Genomic DNA, 22,166 nt, shown 5'->3' with positions numbered 1-22,166 from the left:
ATTGGACAATGCTCTTTTAAATTAGAAACAGATCATAGAAGAAAAAAAAAGAAATTCTTAGAAATAAGTGAGAACACAACTTAAACAGACCAATATCAATTGAGGAAACAGAAGAAGCCTTCAAAAGACTACCAACCAAGAAAAGCTCAGGACCAGATGAGTACACAGCAGAGTTTTACAAAACCTTTAAAGAAGAACTAATACCAATACTTTTCAAGCTATTTCAGGAAATAGAAAAAGAAGGAGCACTTCCAAATTCATTCTATGAGGCCAACATCACCCTGATTCCTAAACCAGACAAAGACACTTCAAAGAAAGAAAACCACAGACTAATGAACTTAGATGCAAAAATCCGCAATAAAATTCTGGCAAATCAGATACAAAAACATATCAAAAAGATTTGCATCATGATCAAGTAGGATTCATCCCTGGGATGCAAGGCTGGTTCAGTATATAAAAATCAATAAATGTTATTCACCCATCAATAGACTTAAAGAGAAGAACCATATGATCATCTCGATAGATGCAGAAAAAGCATTCAACAACGTACAGCATCCCATTATGTTCAAAACACTAGAAAAACTAGGGATAACAAGAATCTACCTCGACATTGTAAAAGCTATCTACACTAAGCCTCAGGCTAGCATCATTCTGAAAGGAGAAAAATTGAAGGCATTCCCTCTAAAATCTGGAACAAGACAGGAATGCCTTCTCTCACCACTTCTATTCAACATAGTTCTCGAAACACTGGCCAGAGCAACTAGACAGATGAAAGAAATTAAAAGTATAAAGATAGGAAAAGAAGAACTCAAATTAGCACTATTTGTGGGTAACATGATCCCACAAATAGTGCTAATTTGAGTTCTTCTAATACCTAGCAGACCCTCTACTAAGAAATTTCTAGAGCTAGTAAATGAATTTAGCAAAGTGGCAGGATATAAAATCAACACACATAAATCAAAGGCGTTCCTGTATATCAGTGACAAATCCTCTGAAATGGAAATGAGAACAACCACCCCATTCACAATATCCTCAAAAAAATAAAATACTTGGGAATTAACCTAACAAAAGAGGTGAAAGAACTATACAAAGGAAACTACAAAACACTAAAGAGAGAAATAGAAGAAGACCTTAGAAGATGGAAAGATATACCTTGTTCATGGATAGGCAGAACTAACATCATTAAAATGGAGATATTACCAAAAGTACTCTATAGGTTTAATGCAATGCCAATCAAAATCCCAACGGCATTCATCACAGAAATAGAAAAAGCAATCATGAAATTCATCTGGAAAAATATAAGACCTAGAATAGCAAAAGCAATTCTAAGCAGGAAGAGTGAAACTGGCAGTATAGCGATACCAGATTTTAAACTATACTACAGAGCAATAGTAACAAAAACAGCATGGTACTGGAACCAAAACAGGCGGGTAGACCAGTGGTACAGAATAGAGGTCACAGAGACCAATCCACAAAATTACAACTACCGTATATTAGACAAAGGTGCTAAAAGCGTGCAATGGAAAAAGGATAGCATCTTCAACAAATGGTGCTGGGGAAACTGGAAATCCATATGCAACAAAATGAAACTGAATCTCTTTCTCTCACCATGCACAAAAGTTAACTCAAAATGGATCAAGGATCTAGGGATCAAACCAGAAACTCTGCGTCTGATAGAAGAAAAAATTGGCTCTTATCTCCATCTTGTGGGGTCATGCTCCAAATTTCTTAATAGGACACCCATAGCACAAGAGTTAAAATCAAGAATCAACAAATGGGACATACTCAAAGTAAAAGGTTTTTTCTCAGCAAGAGAAACAATAAGAGAGGTAAATAGAGAGCCTACATCCTGAGAACAAATATTTACCCCTCACACTTCAGATAGAGCTCTAATCTCCAGAGTATACATAGAAATAAAAAAAATTAAACAACAAGAAAACAAATAACCCAATTAACAAATGGGCCAAGGATCTGAACAGACACTTCTCAGAGGAGGACATACAATCAATCAACAAATACACAAAAAAATGCTCACCATCTCTAGCAGTCAGAGAAATGCAAATTAAAACCACTAAGATACCATCTCACTCTAGTAAGAATGGCAGCCATTATGAAGTCAAACAATAATAAGTGCTGGCAAGTATGTGGGGAAAAGGGTACATTTGTACATTGCTGGTGGGACTGCAAATTGGTTCAGCCAATTTGGAAAGCAGTATGGAGATTCCTGGGAAAGCTGAGAATGGAACCACCATTTGACCCAGCTATTCCCCTTCTCAGACTATACCCAAAAGACCTTAAAAGAGCATACTACAGGGACACAGCTACATCAATGTTCATAGCAGCACAATTCACAATAGCTAGACTGTGGAACCAACCCAGATGCCCTTCAGTAGATGAATGGATTAAAAAAATGTAGCATTTATACACAATGGAATATTACTAAGCACTAAAAAATAACAAAATCATGACATTTTGCAGGGAAACGGATGGCATTAGAGCAGATTATGCTGAGTGAAGCTAGCCAATCCCTAAGGAGCAAATGCCAAATGTCTTCTTTGATATGGGGGGGCGACTCAAAAAAGAGCAGGGAGGAAGAGCATGAGAAGAAGATTACCATTAAATAGGGACAAGAGGTGCATGGGAATGGGAGAGAGAAGGGGAATGGAAGATGGAAGGAAACCCTCATTATTATGCAAAATTACATGTAAGATGGTGTGAGGGGGAAGAAAAAAAGACAGAGAAAAGTGTCACAGTAGAGTAGGTAGAGAGAGGTGATGGGAGGGGAGGGGAGGGGAGGCGGGATAGGAAGGGTAGCAGAATACAATAGACACTAGTATGGTTGTATGTATAAACGTGGCTGTAAAACCAATGTGATCCTGCAATCTGTACATGTGGAAAAATAAGAATTCACATCCTGTTTGAATCAAATGTATGATATGTCAAGATCATTGTAATGTTTTGAGCAACTAATAAAAAAATTTAAAAAAAGAGGAATAACAATCTGTCTTGCTTAGGTCTTGTATTAAGTGAGCAAATATTTTCAAAACAACTAGTGTCTGGAGTAAACATTAAATAAATGCTTGCTATTACTAATTTAAAAAAAAAGAAATAAGTGAGAACAAAGACACAACATATCAAATTCTCTGGGACAGCATGAAGGCATTACCAAGAGGAAAGTTTATAAAACTGAACGCTTACAGATAAAAAAAAAAAAAAAATCCCAAATAAGTTATCTAATGAAAACGTCAAGGACCTAGAAAAAGAAGGACTAATTTATACCAAAATCAGTAGAAGACAGGAAACAATTAAGATCAGAGCCAAAATTAGTAAAATTGAGAATAAAAAACATTGTGAAGTTTAGTGCAACAAAGAGCTGGTTCTTTGAAAAGATAAATAAGATTGATAAACCCTTAGTGAAACTAATCAGAAGAAATAAAGAGAAAACAAATCAACAAAATTAGAGACAAAAAAGGAGATATCACCATGGACACTTCTGAGATCCAGAGGATCATTAGAAATGATTTTGATGCTGAGCACACAATAGGTCAAAGCAAGGTAAGCTAGTGATGTCACTGCTTCTGTAGCTTAACTTCTGTGAAACCCCTTTTCCTGTGATAACTGGTGTAAAACAATGGTATCACAATAACTATGGTGAGCCACAGAAGGTCTTGGGTTAGTGTGCTATCATGAAGGAGGGAGGCTGTAGGCTTTAAAGGGTGGAAAGACTTTGTTCTTATGCCTGGACATATAAGAAAGATTTCCAGGTCTTTAAATTGCAGCATCCAGGGGCTTGGGATGTGGCTCAAGCGGTAGCGCGCTCGCCTGGCATGTGTGCGGCCCGGGTTCGATCCTCAGCACCACATACCAACAAAGGTGTTGTGTCCGCCGAGAACTAAAAAATAAATTAAAAAAAAAATTCCCTCTCTCTCTCTCTCTCTCTCTCTCCCTCGTCTATCACTCTCTCTTTAAAAAATAAAATAAAATAAATTGCAGCATCCACAAGCCACTCCTTATTTATGGAAGTTTACTTTCTGACTTACAGGCATTTTTAAAGACATAGACGTTATTATGGAGAAGCTTAGCAACCACTTATCCTTCTGAGAACCGTGAGCCGCAAACTTGAGCCTCTTATGCTATAAATAAGAGATGTGCTGCATATGCATTTTCCTGAATGAGTCTGTCTGCTTTTGCAATTCCCTTGCACTGTGCTGATCCATTCTTTAACCATTGTCTGGACATGCACTGGATCTCATGATATGAGATGAGTGGTCTCTATTGAGAAGGATCATCTGTGTATAGTCAGTCCTGTGGTTCAGAGAAAAATATGTCATCCACACTCTGGCAAAGTTTGACCACCCACCTCTTTGCAGTACTCTAATCTAATTAAAAACAACTTACATTTTGTCTGATTTTACAATTGCTCCCAACATTCACCATTCACTATAGCTTGGTATACTCAGCTATCTGCAAGGAAGCATCCTCATTGATGCAAGAGTCTCAAGACCTTGCCAAGTGTTTTCCTTCTGAGTCTCATATTGATTCGTTAACTCTGGTTAGCAAACTAATTTGGGAATGAATGTTTAAATAGGATGTTTCCCAAATTAACCTAAAGCAACACATAAAATAATGCTTTTTTTTTTCACCTTCTTACTTTGATGCCACAGAGAATCTCAAATATGCCTTAGAAAATGGTGGTTGGGTAAAGGAAGGAAAAACAAAAGTGGTTGAAAGATGAAGCAGCAGCTTTTTTAATGCCACATCCAGATATCATAAATTTTCACTTATTATGTTATTTTTCTTAGACATTTTATATGGTTTTAGAAATCCTTTTGAACTAACATTTACTATACCTAACATTCTAGATTGGGCTTGTGGGAATTGGCATTTTAGAATAATAAAATGAATTTGAAAGATTCCCAAAGTCTGGTCTAGAATCTGGAGTCTACTACTCACAGCAACAGCAAGAGAGATGTCTATTTAACTCCTGTTTTTTCCATTTTTTTTCCCTTAGGGATTGAAGCCAACAATGATAAGATTCATTTTCCCAACATACTAACAGTTCTTTCTCCTTTCTTTAAGCTCCTCACTCCAAGAGTCTTCTCTGAAGATCATTTTAAGATTAACTCTTGTAAACTCTAAGCCCACTTTCCTTAACTCCCAGGGAAAGGCCTGGGCTTTCAAGAAGGACTAGAGAGAAAAAAACCATGGGATCCCCTATGGGGGGAAAGGGTCTGCTGTGGCACAGATCATCTACTACAGGCAGAGATTTGAGGCAATGTATGGGGTCCTGTTTGACCTGGGGCCCTTGCCTTGGTCTCTTACCTTGGCCTTGTCATGGTGATGCACTGGGCATTCAGACCAAAGGTGACTTGACCATGAGTCAAACTCTAGGATTACTTTGAGTGGATACTTCTCATGTCTGCCTACTGTATAACCACCCTCTCAAGACTGGGATAGGATGCAGCCATCTTGTAGTATTGGCATGAGATGGTAGAGGAAATAACTTCCCATCAGCCCTTGCAATTGGTCATGGCAGCCCAAGGTACCTTTCATAGCTCATGCAACTCAGAACTGAACTGAATCCTAAAGGATGTATTTGTTAAGAGTGTGTCTCTATGCAAAACGCCGGAATGTATTTTGTTCCTTGTTCATTTGCTGTCCCCTGTGTCATTTACTCCGGATTTCTGATGTGTCTCTTTGTTTTCTGTGTGTTGCAGGCAGCATAGTGTACCTCGGGATGATGGTGGGGGCGTTCTTCTGGGGAGGACTGGCAGACAAAGTGGGAAGGAAACAGTCTCTTCTGATTTGCATGTCTGTCAACGGATTCTTTGCCTTCCTTTCTTCATTTGTCCAAGGTTATGGCTTCTTTCTCTTCTGTCGCTTACTTTCTGGATTCGGGTAAGGTTTTCTCCTTCATATTTTATAGTAATGTGTTTATTTCATAATTGTATACATCCTTTAACCTAGAAGACCTCATTACCAATTGATTATTTCTTACCAATTCTCCTTCTCTGTGTTTGTGTCAGCCTGAGGAGCTACACTGCTGAGTTTTAGAGATATAATTATCTCTGTCTGTCCACAGACTCACAGGTCAATCTTGAGGGATAAGTGAAATATACCTATGTTCTCACAGCTGACACTTACATATCAAACCTCCAGGAAATTGATACTGTTTAAATGGAAAGTTATTTCCATAACAGAGCATGTTCATATATGTATGTTTCTTCTGAAAATTTAATTTAAGCAAGAAATCCTTCTGCCAACTAAGAGCTAATTAAAGGTCCAAACTATTTAGGGATGATCTTAAATTCAGGACTAGAGTGTCACATATGACTGTACTTTTATTGATATGCATTATCTGGGTGTCTGACTCAGTAGGAAGCCTGCTTCTTGAGGTGGAAGAGGCACTTTAGGTAAGTTCCTGACTCCTATAGGATTAACAGAAGTTGTGCTACCTAGCCAAATGCAGTGACATGGGAGAGCCAATGATGGAGCCATTTTCTTCAAAGAAAGCACTTATTACTACACTATGTGAATCCACAGGTTTGGGAAAACTCAATAGCTTGATTAGGAGAGTGTGAGAAATTCTGGTTTATTAAGGAAAAATTTAGAGATAAAATTTCTGATTCATAACTAAGAATTTAGAGACATTCTTTTCATTGATAGACTTCTTTCTCTTCATTTAAATTTTTAGATGAAGAGAAGGAGACAGACTGGGCTATGAATCTGAGACGTTATTGGTTGCAGTTGTTGATGATACAATATCACAACCTATGCAGCAGAACACAATCTTGTGAAATAAGATAAGGGTATACCAGGATGTCTTTCTTAATTACATATAGCAGTATTTCCTATAGCTCCTCACATGACAGGTACATAACAAATATTTGACTTACTTGCACAATTTTCAGGAGCATTCCTTAAAGGGACAACACTGCATTACACCAAATTAAGATGGTTACAGAATTAAGGAAAGTATATTTTTTCTTGGAAAAAAAAAAGATCAGAATCAATTATTTTCTTTGTGATGATGGGCAAAAGGGACTTGACCTCAGCAGAAGGAATCTTTGGTGTCAGTCTGTGTGAGATTGGCTACATACACTGCTGATATGGGGTGGTATTTTGGTTCATGTATTCTCTGGGAAATTTTGATATCCACAAACTCAAAGTACCTGAAGGGTAAAATGGTTATGACAATTTTAATTGTCAATCTGTGTTGTAACATGGCCAACCCAATTGACTATAGAGACAAAGGGCCATTATGATAACTGCAAAATACTGCAAACCAATCGACTGTCCATAAACTAATTCTGGAAGGAAGAGGAAACTGTGGGCTTATTCACGATACCAGCCTTATCCCTATCATGAACAAATTATTCTCCAGTCAGCAGGTCAGGGCTGCTAACCTCTAACAAAAAATTATCCTGAAAAGCACAATGTATTGCTAACACAGGTGGTCTCTATAAATTGTGATCTGAGAGGTGATAGCACTGTAGCAACTCCATGAAGTTGGCATAGAACTGGAATCAAGAAATTCACATCATTTAGGCTCTTCCTGGTGACTCCCACACTCTCTTTTTTCTTTTGTGAAAGGGAGATAACAGAACCTTACATTCCTACCGTGGAGTATAAGGATCAAATGAGATAATGTACTAAATAAAAGTAATGGTAGAGAAGAAAATGTGAGATAATGTTTTAGAATTCACCCATGATTTTTGGCATTTCCTATTCCCTCTGAACTTGTTCTCTCATTCACTCAGCTAAGCTGTCCTGTGCTCATTGCCTCAGAGTGACAACAGGAAGGATGCAGAAAGGGGCCTCTTCCTGGCTTTGAATTCAAATCTGACCCATAAAGTTAAGTGAAATGATCAATCATGAACAAAAGATTTGTGAGAAAGTATGGCAAATAAAATCAAGCCTCCTGCTCACCAGGACAGGTGACAGTTTCCTAGGCCAGGGACAGGGCTGAGGGGAACATGATGTGAGTTTAGTTATCTTAGTAGAGGAATCAAAACATCCTGAGTTTTATGTAACCCCGCAGCTGAGGGGACTTAAGAAATTAAACTAAAAGAAAAGAAGAAAGATATCTGTATTAGTCAGGGCTCTCTGGAGAGACAGATCCAATAGGCTAGCTAGCTAGATAATGGGGAATTTATTAAGGGAATTGGTTCATGAGATTGTAGAAGCAGAGAAATTCCACAGCAGGTTGTCTAGAGGTTGGAGACCTCTGGGTGTTATTAGCATGGCTCTGTCCAAGTCCAAAAGCCTCAGAACCAGGGAAGCCAATTGTTTAATTCCCAGTCCAAGGTCCAAGGTCCAAGGTCTGAGTACCTAGGAAGATGGGGATACTGATACCAATTCCAGAATTCAAAAACCAGAGAAAAAAGATGTCCCAGCTCAAGAAGAGAGAGAGAGAGGAAAAAAAATTCTCCTTTTCCTCTACTGTTTTTTGTTATGCTCAGGTCCCCTGACTAGTGCATGGTAACTGCCCAGATCAAGGGTAGATCTTCCCCACTCTATCCACAGACTCACAGGCCAATCTTCTCTGGAAATACCCGATGAATACTCAGAATAATACTCCCCCAGCTATCCAGGTTTCCCTGAATCTGTTGGCAAGTTGTCAATCACGATATCTTTCCCCCTCATCTGAGTTTGTAGAGTACTGCCTCCACTGGCCCAGGGTACTTTTCAACTTCAGTTTATCTGGGTACCCTGTTCTTGAATAGCTGTGAAGTCTCATCCAAATGAGACTCTGGGCAATCTCTTTTCTCTAGTCCCATCCAATTTAATTCAAACCTCATTTTAGCTCCTGCTCTACCTCCTGAAGCCATGCCAGGCCTTTCCTAGAAGAATCCTATTTCCTAGCTGAATCCTCTCCTCAAGCTGCGTGGTTAGTTATAGAAGGAAGCCACCCAGTTAGCCCTCCCAGTCTCCACCCTCCAATCGTTACACTTGAAGAGAGGTTTCAAGGGGCTTGGGAGGTTCCCAAAAGGAGAAAAAAAAATGACAACATTATGAATGAGAAACCAAATTCCACCCAGAAGTGCTTCCTGTTTTCAAAGGCATGTAATGTTTAAATCATTCATTCTATTAATTATGAACTCAGCTACCTAAACAGCAGAAGTGTTGATATATTTCCTTTTTATTTAAACATTCTTTATTAAAACGAGCCAGAGCATTAAGATTGTCATGCTGAAGACCTTAAATAAATACTCATGTTATAGCTGTATGGCTAAGCATCTCCTTTCATCCACCTCTGATCCAATTTTTAAATTGAGGAAAACTCAATTTAAAAATTATTTAAAAATTGAGATGACCAGGGAATTAAGGTTTACAAGGTCAGGAAAGTTTCTGTTGTGGGCCTCTGGCGCTCAGACCCTCTAAGCCACATGTCTTTCACAGGAGCACAGTACTAGCCCCTTTCCCATTTCGAAGGTTGTTCTCGCAGAGCCTTCACCCTACCCACCTGGGGGAGGTGTTTACCTGACAGCAACTCACAGTGGCTCTCACTGTAACTCCGTTTTGTCTTCTTGAAGATACTTAGTTTTTACTTTTATCTTTCTCTCCTCTACCAGCATGTAAATTCCAAAGGGCTTGGATTTGGACAATAGTCTTTTTCTATACTGGCCCTCAGGATCAGTGGAGCATTGATTCCTAGACCTCTTGGATAATGTTCAAGACATCAGTGTATAATGCATGTAACCTGTGCACATTCTCCAGTATACTTTGTCATCTTTATATTATTTGTAATACCTAATACAATGTAAGTGCCATATATATAGTTATAGTGTGTTGTTTAGGAAATAATGACCAAAAAAAAAAAAAGTCTGTACATATCCCTATAGATGCAGGGGTTTTTTTCTGAATATTTTGGATCCATGGATAGTTCAATCCACAGACCCAAACCTCACAGATATGAAAGGCAGGTGAACTGCTTAGTTACTGAGGAAGGATGGGCATGTTACTTGCAGAGGCAAGACAGAAAAATCTGACCCTGCAGACCAGGGCTAGTTCATCTAGTGCTCCTAGAAGTAAAATAGGAAGCCTATTAATTAAATTCTTACTTGACCTGTATAAGCAGAAAATTTCCATGTCTAGTTAACAAAAACTTAAACTGAGTCATAAAAACAGAAAGTCATGTCCCCTAAATAAACTTCTAGACTACAGCCACTTCATAGACCCAGAACCTCTTGAACGAGATACAGACCAGGTTCCCATGAGAAACAGTGCCACTACCCTGCCAAAAATGTGTTGATATTTCTCCCAGCTTTCACCAGGAAGACTGAACTTGGGGGGGGGGGGGGGACAGGCTTCTCATGACTTGCTGGACATAGACTCTGAACTAGCACTAATTCCAAGAGATCCAAAATGTTACTGTGGTCCACCAGACAGAGTAGGAGCTTTTGGAAATCAGTGGTCAATGGGGTTTTAGCTTAGATCTTTCTCACAGTGAGCCACTGAGTCATTGACTCCATCCTGTGCTTAATTCCACAGATCTGGAATGCATCATTTAAATAGATCCATTTAGCAGGTAGAGCTTGGTAGAGCTCCTACCCACCAGCTCCATGACCTATAAATTTTAGAACATGAAGAGAAGTTCTAGCCCAGACCCTTCATTTTGCAGATTTAGAACCAGAAATGACTCAGCTAGGAGTTAAGTTGCATTTAAGTTCTTTTAACTCAGAACTCTACAATTAAGTAAATGGTACATTCTGACTCCAAGGCTTGAATGTCTTTCTGCCAGTTTTGATGCAAATGTCACATGCAGTTGCTCTCTTCTGTAGCATTGTTAGCAGCACTATATCATGTTCCTTCAGTACTGAAGGGGACTGGAAGTTATTGTTTCAGATAGATCTACCTGAGTTTATTATTTCATTGTCTCTAAATGTGCTTTCCTCCTAATTCTCCAAGTCATGTCATGAGTATATCTTCTTAGAAACATAAATATGCCCAGCTGCCATATTCTGTGTGAGTCTAAATATTTATTCAGTACAAAGAAAGATTTTCTTGCTGGGGACAACAATGTTTTACAGGAATGAAGGATAGGCCATCAAAAATTACTCATCTGTCTTTTATTTTCCTAAACAAATCTCACACCAAGGAACAGACACGTCCCTCCCCCTCTTTTGTAACAGAAAATTAGAAAGATGGGAAATGGAGTTGGCACCACTGATTCATTTTCATTTGCCCCAGAATTAAATTATTTGTTTCCAGTCACTGTTAATTATGGGAATGATAATGTGTTGGATGCCAGGCATTGTCAGAGTTGGAAACTTCTCACGGAGGGTCTGGCATTGCTAAGCATGAAGGTCAGGAGAAAAATACAACAGCAACAAGAATTAAAATGAAATTTCAGTGTGTCTGTGCATCTTAAGACAAAGAATAGTCATTGTATCTCTATAAATTGAGCCTAACAAATGCATCCTTCATAGCTATTTGCAATATCCATTCATTAACTATATATTATGTATAATAACACTACCTTAGCTTTGCAGAAATGGTCACCATTAACTGGAATTCTTCAGGATGTTTTGTAGTAGCATCTCATTTAGTCCCACTATTGTTTTTAATTATTAAGCATTCAAAAATACTATGCCTTTTTTTAATTAGAAAAGTGAGGCACAGATAGTTCCAATGGTCAACCATTCCCAACTCTTCTGATTTTTTAGTTTGATTCTGAACTATAAGGTTTTTTTTTTCAAAACCAATCTTCCTCTTAAGATATGTTTTACTTCTTTACCATATTGGAAAAAATGCAGATTCATTTTAAAAATTTCAAGACTTTTAAAATATGTTTTATCAAATACCTCTATAGTGCCTACCCTATGAGAGGTGCTGGAGTCAGCACTTTACATGTATTGACTAGTATCAACCTCACAGTGACCCTCTGAAGATACTATTCATAATATTTGATCTATATATTATAGATGAGGAAGTTGAGGCACAGAAAGGTTAAGTAACTAACTGAAGTCACACAGTAAACGATGTAGTGGTTTCATACTCAAGCAGTCTGGGTCCAGAATCCAAACTTATAACTCCCAAACTCTGAAGATCTCAGACTTAGCCAGAAATGTCTGATTCCATATAGCCACATGCCCCATACCTGATGGGTGCTCCCAAATGTTTGAAAAGATGAGTCCAGGAAGACTTCTGACCTCATAAAATTGGAATGGAAAGACATTTTTCAATTTCCAATATGGAAAATGGGGCAACAGTTGTACTAGATTATCTTTAATCCAAAAATAATCTCAAACTCAAGTTGTAGAGAGTAACTGGTAATATACTTGGTGCAGAGTTGAACCTGGTGGTGGGGTAGGTGGAGGGGTGATGCATGGATGGGTAAGCAGAGGGATAGTGGGGAAGTGGATGATGTATGTATAGATGTGTGCAGCAAGTGGCTGCATACATCTGCATGATCACCATTTCTTCTAGATCACCACAGCATCTTCATTCATGGTACCAGGTAGATCCTGTGGTGATGCATTCTTCCAGCTCTCCCAACAGCTAGATCCATTGATTTTTGTTTGTTTTGTTGTCCAAGACAACATTAGAATCCTGAGCTATCATTACACCATTTCTCCTGGTGATGCCCGGTCTGTGGCTGCAGGTGCAGATGTCCACAGGTTTGGGGGCTTAGGGGACCAAGCTGAATGCAGACAAGGGCTTGGGTTGTTGAATTGCTATGTTTTCTTAGAAATGTTCTAGTTGTGCTCAAATTATGATGGCAGATTACTATATTTTCAATAACCAAGTTTTCTGCCAATTATTCTCTTCATAGTTTCTATGTGCTATGATGTGCTATGAAGTTCCAAATAAATAAAAGATACTGAAAGGTTCATCTTGGGGACTACTGCTTTGATTTCTTATTTTTGTGAGTGATTTAAAACATATGAATTGGTTCATATGAATTTGACATAGGAAGAAAACAACTCCCTATGTCAAAGAATATTAATATTTTTACTTATGGCTTTGGAGATTGGAAGACTAAAGCTACCTAAATCATGTGTCCTTTAGCACTGCTATTGGGCAAAGGAGATTTCCATCCTCCATTCTATTTTGGGTTTAGTTACTACCAGTTAATGTGCTTCTCCTAATTATTTCTATATTGATTACTTTTTACAAATATGTGCCTTCTTGTTAACATAGCAATCTTATTTTCTGTGCCAGCCTGGCCTATTCAGATACTGTTAAGCCTGCTCTTTCATCCAAGCCTTGGATACCCTTCCTGTGGTCTGGGATATGCTATGAAGTTCCAAATAAATAGAAGATACTGAAAGGTTCATCTTTGGGGCTACTTCTTTGATTTCTTATTTTTGTGAGTGATTTAAAACATATGAATTGGTTTAGAATTGCTTTGTAATTGGCCTGGCAGTTCAAAGTCTTCCCATCTTTTTATTGATTCTGAGTAAGGATTAAAAGGACATTTTTCATGTAAGGTATTTGTAAGGGTGATTCCTGGCATAGACTTTTTTATAAGCCCATAAATACATGTCTTCATAAAAGCATCCAGAATGGACTCTGGGTGGACTTTGTCCTCTGCTTATTATCTGTATAGAATATGTGACTTTACAATGATTATCTAACTTCCTCCTAAATTATGTTTTTAAATAATGCCTTGCTTCTCAATGGAAATGGAAAATGGAAGATGGAGGTAAAAAGATGTTTGATAATAACATGTTAAAATAAGCCAGAATGAAATTTTTCTTTGTTATATGCTTGATGGAAAATTAAAGCAGAACAGAATTAGTAGAATTCTTCCTCAGAACAAGAAGTCATTAGATAGTCTATAATCTTGCCCCTAAAATTATATCATACTTCAAACAATTTTAAGCACAGCTATTCTTTTTTTAATCTATAATCTCCCCTTTCCCTGCAGAATCTTAAACCTCTCTTTGTCAGCTAGCTTTCCATTACTATAACAAAATACTTGAGATAACCAACTTTAAAAGAGGAATAGTTTATTTTGGTTCACAGTTTTGGAGGTTCCAGTCCATGTTCAATAGGCCCATAGGTTTGAGGCCTGTGGTGAGGTAGCGTCACCAGGAACACATGGTGGAGCAAGCTGCCTACCTCATGGCAGCCCAGAAGAAAAAGAGAGTGACAGGAAGGGACCAGGATCCCCATATCCCCTTCAAGGGTATGCTCTGATAACTGTAGTACCTCCCACCAGGCTCTATCTTTTGAAGGTTCCATCTCTTTCCAATTGTTCCACAGGGAGGGAAAATAAGCCTTTAACACATGAGCCTTGGGGGAGACTTACCCAAACCGTAGCAGCCACCATAAATTGGTATGAGGTATGGGGACAAACATTACCCACAACTGAGTTGCCATCTGAACTGGAGTAATATGAAATTTGCAGGGATTAGGAAAACCAGCTTCCCAGTTTCTCAGTGAGGTTTGTGTCGACAGTAATATTTGGCATCCTCTATCACCTGCTCTGTTAGACTGATTTCACTTATATATCTCACATTTCCCAGCACCCAAGAAATTTTATTTGCAAAGCCAATGCATTCTTTACCATACATAATATCCCACTCAAAACTTTTAGACTATTGAGGAGGATAAATAAATTTGTTTCGGGGCTGGGGATGTGGCTCAAGCGGTAGCGCGCTCGCCTGGCATGCGTGCCGCCCGGGTTCGATCCTCAGCACCACAAACCAACAAAGATGTTGTGTCCACCGAGAACTAAAAAATAAATATTAAAAAAAAAATTCTCTCTCTCTCTCACTCTCTCTCCTCTCTCACTCTTTAAAAAAATAAATAAATAAATAAATAAATTTGTTTCATGATATTTACCAAGCACATAGTATCAAGTCACATGCAGACCTAGTAAGTTGTGTATATGTGTGCTTGTGTGTGTGTGTGAGGGGGGAAGTCCCTATTTAGTCCCAATTTAATGCAATTTTTTAAATTTCTTAACATTCTATAATTAATTTCCAAAACCAAAAATAATTATTATTTACTAAGGTTAAGATTACTTTTATTAAAATTATTTACTACCCCAACTCCAAAATGCTGAATATCAAAATTCTATTTCATTTGTGTAAATTCAATTATTCTGAATCTGAATAATCTTCTGCCGTATAGAATGTGGATTTCAATGATTATTCCTTCTGTGCCTCCTATCACCAAGGATAATTAAATTTAACAACTAATAAAACAATATTTGATACTGAGAAAAATTTTTTATAAACCACTCTGATTTGATTGCTTTATTGGTGTAAACATTCCATCAAAAATGAACTTGAAATAACAAGAACTTGAGCAGATTTTAACAGTTGTTACTATTATTATAAACTTTCCTTGTTAACTGAATTTATGGGTGTGTTATTCATCAGGTAAAGCAAAAGGCAACCACTTTATGTCATATGGACTTTTAAAATATGAAAGCAATTGTACTTTCCACATTAAATCCCCACTCATCACAAGAGTTTCTTAACCTTGGCACTATATTATTTGGGGCTAGGTAATTCTTTCTATGTGCTAAGAGTTATCCTGTTCATTATAGAATATTTAGTTTGGTCCCTGGCCTCTACCTACTTGATACCAGTAGCACCCTCTGAGCTGTGGCAACTAAAAATGTCCCCATCCATTGTCAAATATCTGTAGATGTTGGGCAGAGGGAAACACAATAAGTCCTCTTTATGAACTACTGATACATAGGAGTTAAAGAACTTCCATTTAAATATTTTTAATCTTTAATATTTGTATTCTCAGAAATTGTATTTTAATGAAATAAGCAACATTAACAACAATAATAATTATCATAATATGTATTAACCCCAGATGTAGAATAACAATAGGAAGATTTTTAAAATTTATGAGCTTTGGATATTGGGTTGTGGCAGATATTCTTGCCCTTAATACTTATTGTAGGAAACAAATTTTCTTACAAGACAGAACACCTGCCTTATCTCTTGTCTAAATATTTTTATAGCTGATAATTATATCAGCTACATTCATTTGGAAGACACACAGATATTTCATAAGCCCCTGGAATACCCAACAGGATTTTTTTGTTTCCCAGTGTCCTCTGACCATCTCAAATGAACTCTCTCAATGATAAGGGCCACCAAGGCAGCTGGGTACCCAGGGGTGACCATAGCAAGTAAGGCACAGAGTAACTGAGGAACTTCTTGGGAGTTACATCACTATTGGAATTTCCATCCCCGTACCCTCAAATTCCTTTGTGGTCTGATTGACCCAGGAAATGAAGTGTAGGTTTCCATCCTTTGAGATGTTTAAGTCCTCAGAACAGAATATTCTAGAAGATTTGGTGTACCAACTCCCAAAATGCAGAGTCTGGAATTTAGTTCTTTTTAACAAACACTTGTTGCATGTCCACTGGGCCAGATGATAGTAATTCAAAGATAAAGACTACATGTTCCCCACCTTCAAGATCCTAATGATATACGAAATACCAATAACAGTTAACATTATAGCACAATGGAATGTTTTTTTTCTCAGCTTAAAGGATGTCACAGGAAGATGAAGAGTCATGTTTTCCCAAAAATAGAGGATAGTCTACAATAAGAAATGTAGATGTTTGGATTGTTTTGTAGATCTCTGAATATAAAGAATTTTTCAAAGTATTTAAGTAGGATCCTTCACTAATTCCTCAGGCTCATTTATCCCTTGGCATTAGAGCTCCTTGCTGTCCATGCAAACAGCAACACCTTAAAAAAGAGGCATTGAATCAAAACCAGTTGGATTGCTTACAAGCCCAGAATAGTTGGTATTCACTTCTGCAACAATAATTGGTTGAAAACTAACAGGCAAGTATACATTCTTCCACTTGAAATTTTAGCCACACTGAAGTACATCTATCTCAGTTCAGAGGCACCTGGCATATCTTGATGTGCAATTGTGCCTCCAAGAAGTGCGAGTTATAGCTATTATATACAGAATGCCCAGACTCCTGACAAAACATTAATTAGGATGTGAAAAGTCAGTAAAAACTGGAACTATTCTTATGTCTTGAAAAGAACTAGGACTTTATGTACAGAGAAATAAATGGATTCTTCACATTAAGTGAAAATAGGTATAGCAATAAATGGTTTGTGGCATGGGCATTTTATTCCCCACTAAAACTGTGTGTTATAATGACACCACTTAAAATATATTCAAACACTGAATGTTTAAACTCAGCCTATTTCTTCATGGCATGAGCTCCTTGAGAAGTTGTGCATGAGAACCATGTGAGTCTACCAAAGTGTGATACAGGGCAAACTAGTTTTGACTACCTACTACATGCATTTATTTCTTGTTTGAGGGTTTGGTTGACTTTGTGTGCTGTCGCTAAATCACCAAGTGCTGCATTTGAAGATGTTGGAGTCATAACCCCAGATATTTTATCTAGAACCACTGCCTTAATGGCCCAGAGAAACAAGTACAGATGCTTTTAAGCCATCTTAAATTTTAAGTCATCTCTTAAATTTTTGAATAGTAACTCTCACTTAGAAATACTCAGTGACCCAATATACATTATACATACACACACTGTATACAACAAGTATGTTAATGGTACAAAAAGTTTCATGACCTACACTTATGCTTTATCCTTATAATTTGGATTGCACTCAAATATCTTCATTTCTGATTTTTTAAAAGTTTTCTTTTAAGATGGACACAATATCTTTATTTATTTGTTTTTATGTGGTGCTGAGGATTGAACCCAGTGCCTCACATGTGTGAGGCAAGTGCTCTACAGCTGAGCTATAACCCCTGATTTTTTAAGATGCTGTTTATAGGTGCTAAATTAATTTCACAACCCATAGATTCAGTAATGCTGGCCTAAATGGTCTGCTTTCAACCAGCAATGGGATAAATATGGCATCACTTTGAGCAGGGAAAATACATGAAATGGTGCCATGTTTTGATCTACCAGTTAATGCAGAACATTATAATTCTTGTGGTTCATCAGGTTACACCCAGTTTGCTGCAAAAATGGCCTTTTCCTAAATTGCATTTGCTGAAGTCACTTCCAATATTTCTTAATCATATCAAAGGCTCTAAGAAAATCAGTTATTGTTAAATGGATAAACACATGTTGTACTCCTAGACTCAAATTTATTTGAAATGTCAATAGCAATTTACCTGACAGAAATGTGAAGATAAATAAAGCAGTACATACTCTTTAACTGAGCCATCACCAGTTGGCTCCATAATCTGTTTATGTTGCTACATATCTTTATTAGAATACATATTTAAGAATTCATATAGTATAAAGACAAGTATCTGATGTTTTCTCTCAAATGTGGAATCTAGAGGGAAAAAAAATTACATAATGAAAGTCACATGGAAATCATTAGGTTAAAGAAAGGGACCAGAGGAATGAAAGGTAGGTATTGGAGTGAAATTGATCAAATTATGTTACATACATGTATGAATATGCTACAGTGAAACCAAACTATTCTGTTTAATTAATGTGCACCAATGAAAAAAAATTAAATTTAAAAAATGAATCGTTTTATCCATGCTACCTTACTTTCTGAAGCCTACTTCCTAAAATTGGGCATTAAGACCCATTTCAAATTATAATGAAATCTATGGCCCTAGATTTCATCTCCCTAGAATGAATAAAATTTTGTTCTTTGAGAACACTTCACCCGAGTAGAGATCATTCAGTGACCATGTCATCTCTCCAACTCAGTCAGCAGCTCTTTTAATTACCCCTGCTGTGAGGAAGTATTGTACCCCATCCCGTTCAAGTGTGCTTGATCATGTCTATTTGATTTTACCAGTGTCTATTTGAAGTATGCTCATTCAGCAGTAGTATTCACGGTTGGGACTAGAGCCAGTGAGGGACCTTATTGGCTCCCTGTTTGTCAACACATCAGGCTGACTGGGCTGCAGGGGCAGCTACTTTTGGATGGTAGTGTGTACATATTGCCCAAAGCCCCAAAGATGTGTTTGTAGCTGTTTCCAGAGTTTCCATCTCATGAATAGACATGTCACAGTGTCTCTTTTTGAAATGAGTTAATTAGAATATTCACTAGATTATGCCAAATTATTGTAACTTTTTGTAAATATCATGTAGAACATTTGACGCTGAGCAGAAAGCCCATCAGAATCTCAAGCGAACCTCTAAACAAAATGAGGGGGGAACCGCGCCACCTGCTGGCCATATAGCCTAATTACAGGTTCAGGGTTTTGGAGGAATAATAAACTGCTAGTAAACATGAAGACTATAATATTAAAATTACAAAATGACAGAAAATCTATATTACTTGATATTCTGGTGTTGGGAGAGAGTATGTGTTGTTAGTGTTTGCTTTGGCTTTGCCCTTCACATCTCCTGTTAGCTGGGCAGGCCCCAATTTCATGTATTTTCTGGACTTCCCACAGGATTGGAGGAGCCATTCCCACTGTGTTCTCCTACTTTGCTGAAGTGCTGGCCCGGGAGAAGCGTGGTGAGCATCTGAGCTGGCTCTGTATGTTCTGGATGATCGGTGGCATCTACGCCTCTGCCATGGCCTGGGCCATCATCCCACACTACGGTAAGAGGCTGGCCTTGCACCAGCCAAGGGGCCACCTGGTTTTGCTTCCAATTCCATCCCCATCTTTTCCTGTCTATTTTGAGGTCTTGATGCCCAACACTATCATCATCATCATGGTTCTCCCTTTCATAGTGTCTACGAGTGGGTTTTTTTTTTTTTCTGTGCAAAGATTGGAGTAAAGTAAGACTGTGTCAAGTGGTTCTTTGGGTATATGGATATAATAGAAAATAATATATTTTCCTCTGCTCTGCTCTCACAATAATTCTGGCCACCCAAATGCATGGGCATTTTTTCCCAGCAACCAGTTCTCCTATAGCTGGCTGGCCTTCAATTTAACTCAGTTCTGACACTATTTACCTGGCTTTAGAGTCAGATCCCACAAGCTCAGGACTCAGGCCCGTGAGATTGCCCCTCACTTCAGATGCCAGTTGCAGGTCCCAGAGGCCTCTGGAACTTCTGACTGACCAAATGTAAATTGGGTGTTCCCACTGTCTCCCTCTTCAGGATCAATCAGTTGCTAGAATGGCTCACAGATCTCTGGAAAACAATTTGTATTTCTCAGTTTATTATCGAGGATATTACAAAGGAAACAGATGAGCAGTCAGATGAAAATACACAGGGAAAAGAGAAGAGTCCCTGTGCCTTCTCCAGGCTCACTACCTCCTGACACTTCTGTGCATTCATCAACCTGGAAGTCCTCCAAACCCCATAGTTCAGGGATACTTAGAGGATTCTCTAAAAGTCACATGGGCTTGGTCAATTATTAACTGGATTTCCAGCCTCTCTCCCTTTGTCAGAGGTTGGAGGGTGAGGCTGAGGCTTAGTCTTTCTGTGAGCAGACCCCGCCCAACAAACCAAAAGCAGCCTCATTAGAACAAAAACACCTTGTTACCCAGAACATTTCAAGGGTTTAGGAGTTCTGTGTCATGAAATGGGGATGAAGATCAAAATATATATATTTCTTATTAAAAAACACATTATCATAGTATACCATATAGCATTCTGCTGGCTTTTAAAAAATTTGTTCTTTTTAGATATACATCATAGTAGAGGATATTTTGACATATTATACATATACAGGACATTCTAATATTTTTAAAGCCTGCTTATTTGTTTACATAACATATTTTAAAGCCAACACTTACTTGTTTACATAACATATGTGCTATCAATCCTGGTATCTCCTAGACAGAGGTGAGAGGGTGCACAGATCATCACCAGCATTTAAGGCAACATGACTTATAGCTGTTCTTGTGACTATCTACAATTCACACACACACACACAGGTGCCTGTATTCCTACCAGCCTCATCTCCTCCACCTCCAGGCAGCTCAGAACTGGGTTGGAAACACCAGAGTTCTATCTTGAGGACCCTTGATTTGCAGAATTGACCTGTCTGCGCTTCTAAGAGCCTCTCTTTAGTTTCTCCTAAGCACTTACTATCCTGCCATCCCAGAGTATTTAAAAGTTCCATGTGTCTGAGCAATGCTCTCCTGCTCAGAATCTAGGATCTTCAAGTTGCTTTGCCCACAGATGGTGAAATGCAGGGATAAGTGAACAGAATGCAGGAATCAGATTCAATACATAAGGAAAAGAGGAGATGTTTTGGTCACATTTGTAACCATACACATACACAAAGAAACAGGCCAAAGTTTGCAAAATAGGAATAGGAATACTGTATAAATTAAAACCACATATGGCCTCAAGACTCACTCTTTGGGAGCTGGTTGTGAAGCTCAGTATGCCTAGCATGCATGAGGCCCTGGATTCAATCCTCCAGTGCTGGGAAAAAAGAAAAAAAAAACACATTTAGCTAGCTCTAAAATCTAATCAATCTCAAAAATTAGATCTCAATAACTCACTTTCCTCATTTTCTATTTTTCTGCTTTTGTTTTAGAACAGAGCAATTTTTCATTATAAAGCATAGCTCTGTTAAAGGACAACCTCAGAGAATTTGATTCATTGTCTATATCAGACATAGACTTTGGTAATCAGAAGCACTATAATTTGTTTTACCATACTGAATCCCAAATTCATGTTGTTGCTCTCTTTCTTTTGATAAACCTAAAAAGTCATATGAAAACTGAAATCGTATTTAACAACAAAAATAAGACATAGGAGTTGGTTACTTGACCCATAAAGAACTTTCATTTGCTGAACATTTAAATTAGCTCAGGTGATAGGTCTCTTCTGTGTGGATTCTGGTTGCTTCTAGTCCAAAGATGTCCTCACATAGCTGGGACCTACCACCATCTGAGGGATTAAAGGTCTTTCCTCCTTCATCTGGGGCCTGAAGACTTCATCAAGCCTCAGGACCTTCCTCTGTAGGACAACATTTAATTCATACCCCACTCAGTTCGCTGGTTCAAATAGAAAAGACACTTTGGGATTGTTTCATTGAACTTTATTTAAGGAGACAAAAGGAAAGTGCAGAGCTTCAGCAGAAGAACTCACCAGAAATGCTGCTAGACCGTCCTTAGAATGCCTTTGTGCAAATGAAAATAAGGTGCCCATCCACCCTCCCAGGAGGACTTAATTGCAGCCTCACTCACCATCTCTACCAGGTGCTCATGCAGGGTGCAACCTGGCAACTTCACAAGGCAATGCATTACTTTATCTTTTTCTCTCTCTCTCCGATTACTTCTTAGCCACCTCTAGATCAGCCTT

At 38.1% G+C, this 22,166-nt stretch overlaps 1 protein-coding gene across 1 annotated transcript in view; it reads left to right on the top strand.

Annotated features, from left to right (window-relative positions):
• Sv2c (synaptic vesicle glycoprotein 2C) overlaps window positions 1-22,166 on the top strand; it is a 234,060-nt gene that overhangs the window by 107,142 nt on the left and 104,752 nt on the right. Inside the window, exons 3-4 of the mRNA XM_005328941.5 lie at window positions 5,718-5,898; window positions 19,348-19,499. Of these exons, the coding sequence (XP_005328998.1) occupies window positions 5,718-5,898; window positions 19,348-19,499 (333 nt within the window). The remainder of the gene's footprint in view (window positions 1-5,717; window positions 5,899-19,347; window positions 19,500-22,166) is intronic.

Source organism: Ictidomys tridecemlineatus, chromosome 1 (assembly GCF_052094955.1).
Source record: "Ictidomys tridecemlineatus isolate mIctTri1 chromosome 1, mIctTri1.hap1, whole genome shotgun sequence".
Classification (NCBI taxonomy): Eukaryota; Metazoa; Chordata; class Mammalia; order Rodentia; family Sciuridae; genus Ictidomys; species Ictidomys tridecemlineatus.
The sequence above is the reverse complement of the archived record's forward strand: the minus strand, read 5'-3'. Positions and strand labels throughout refer to the sequence as shown.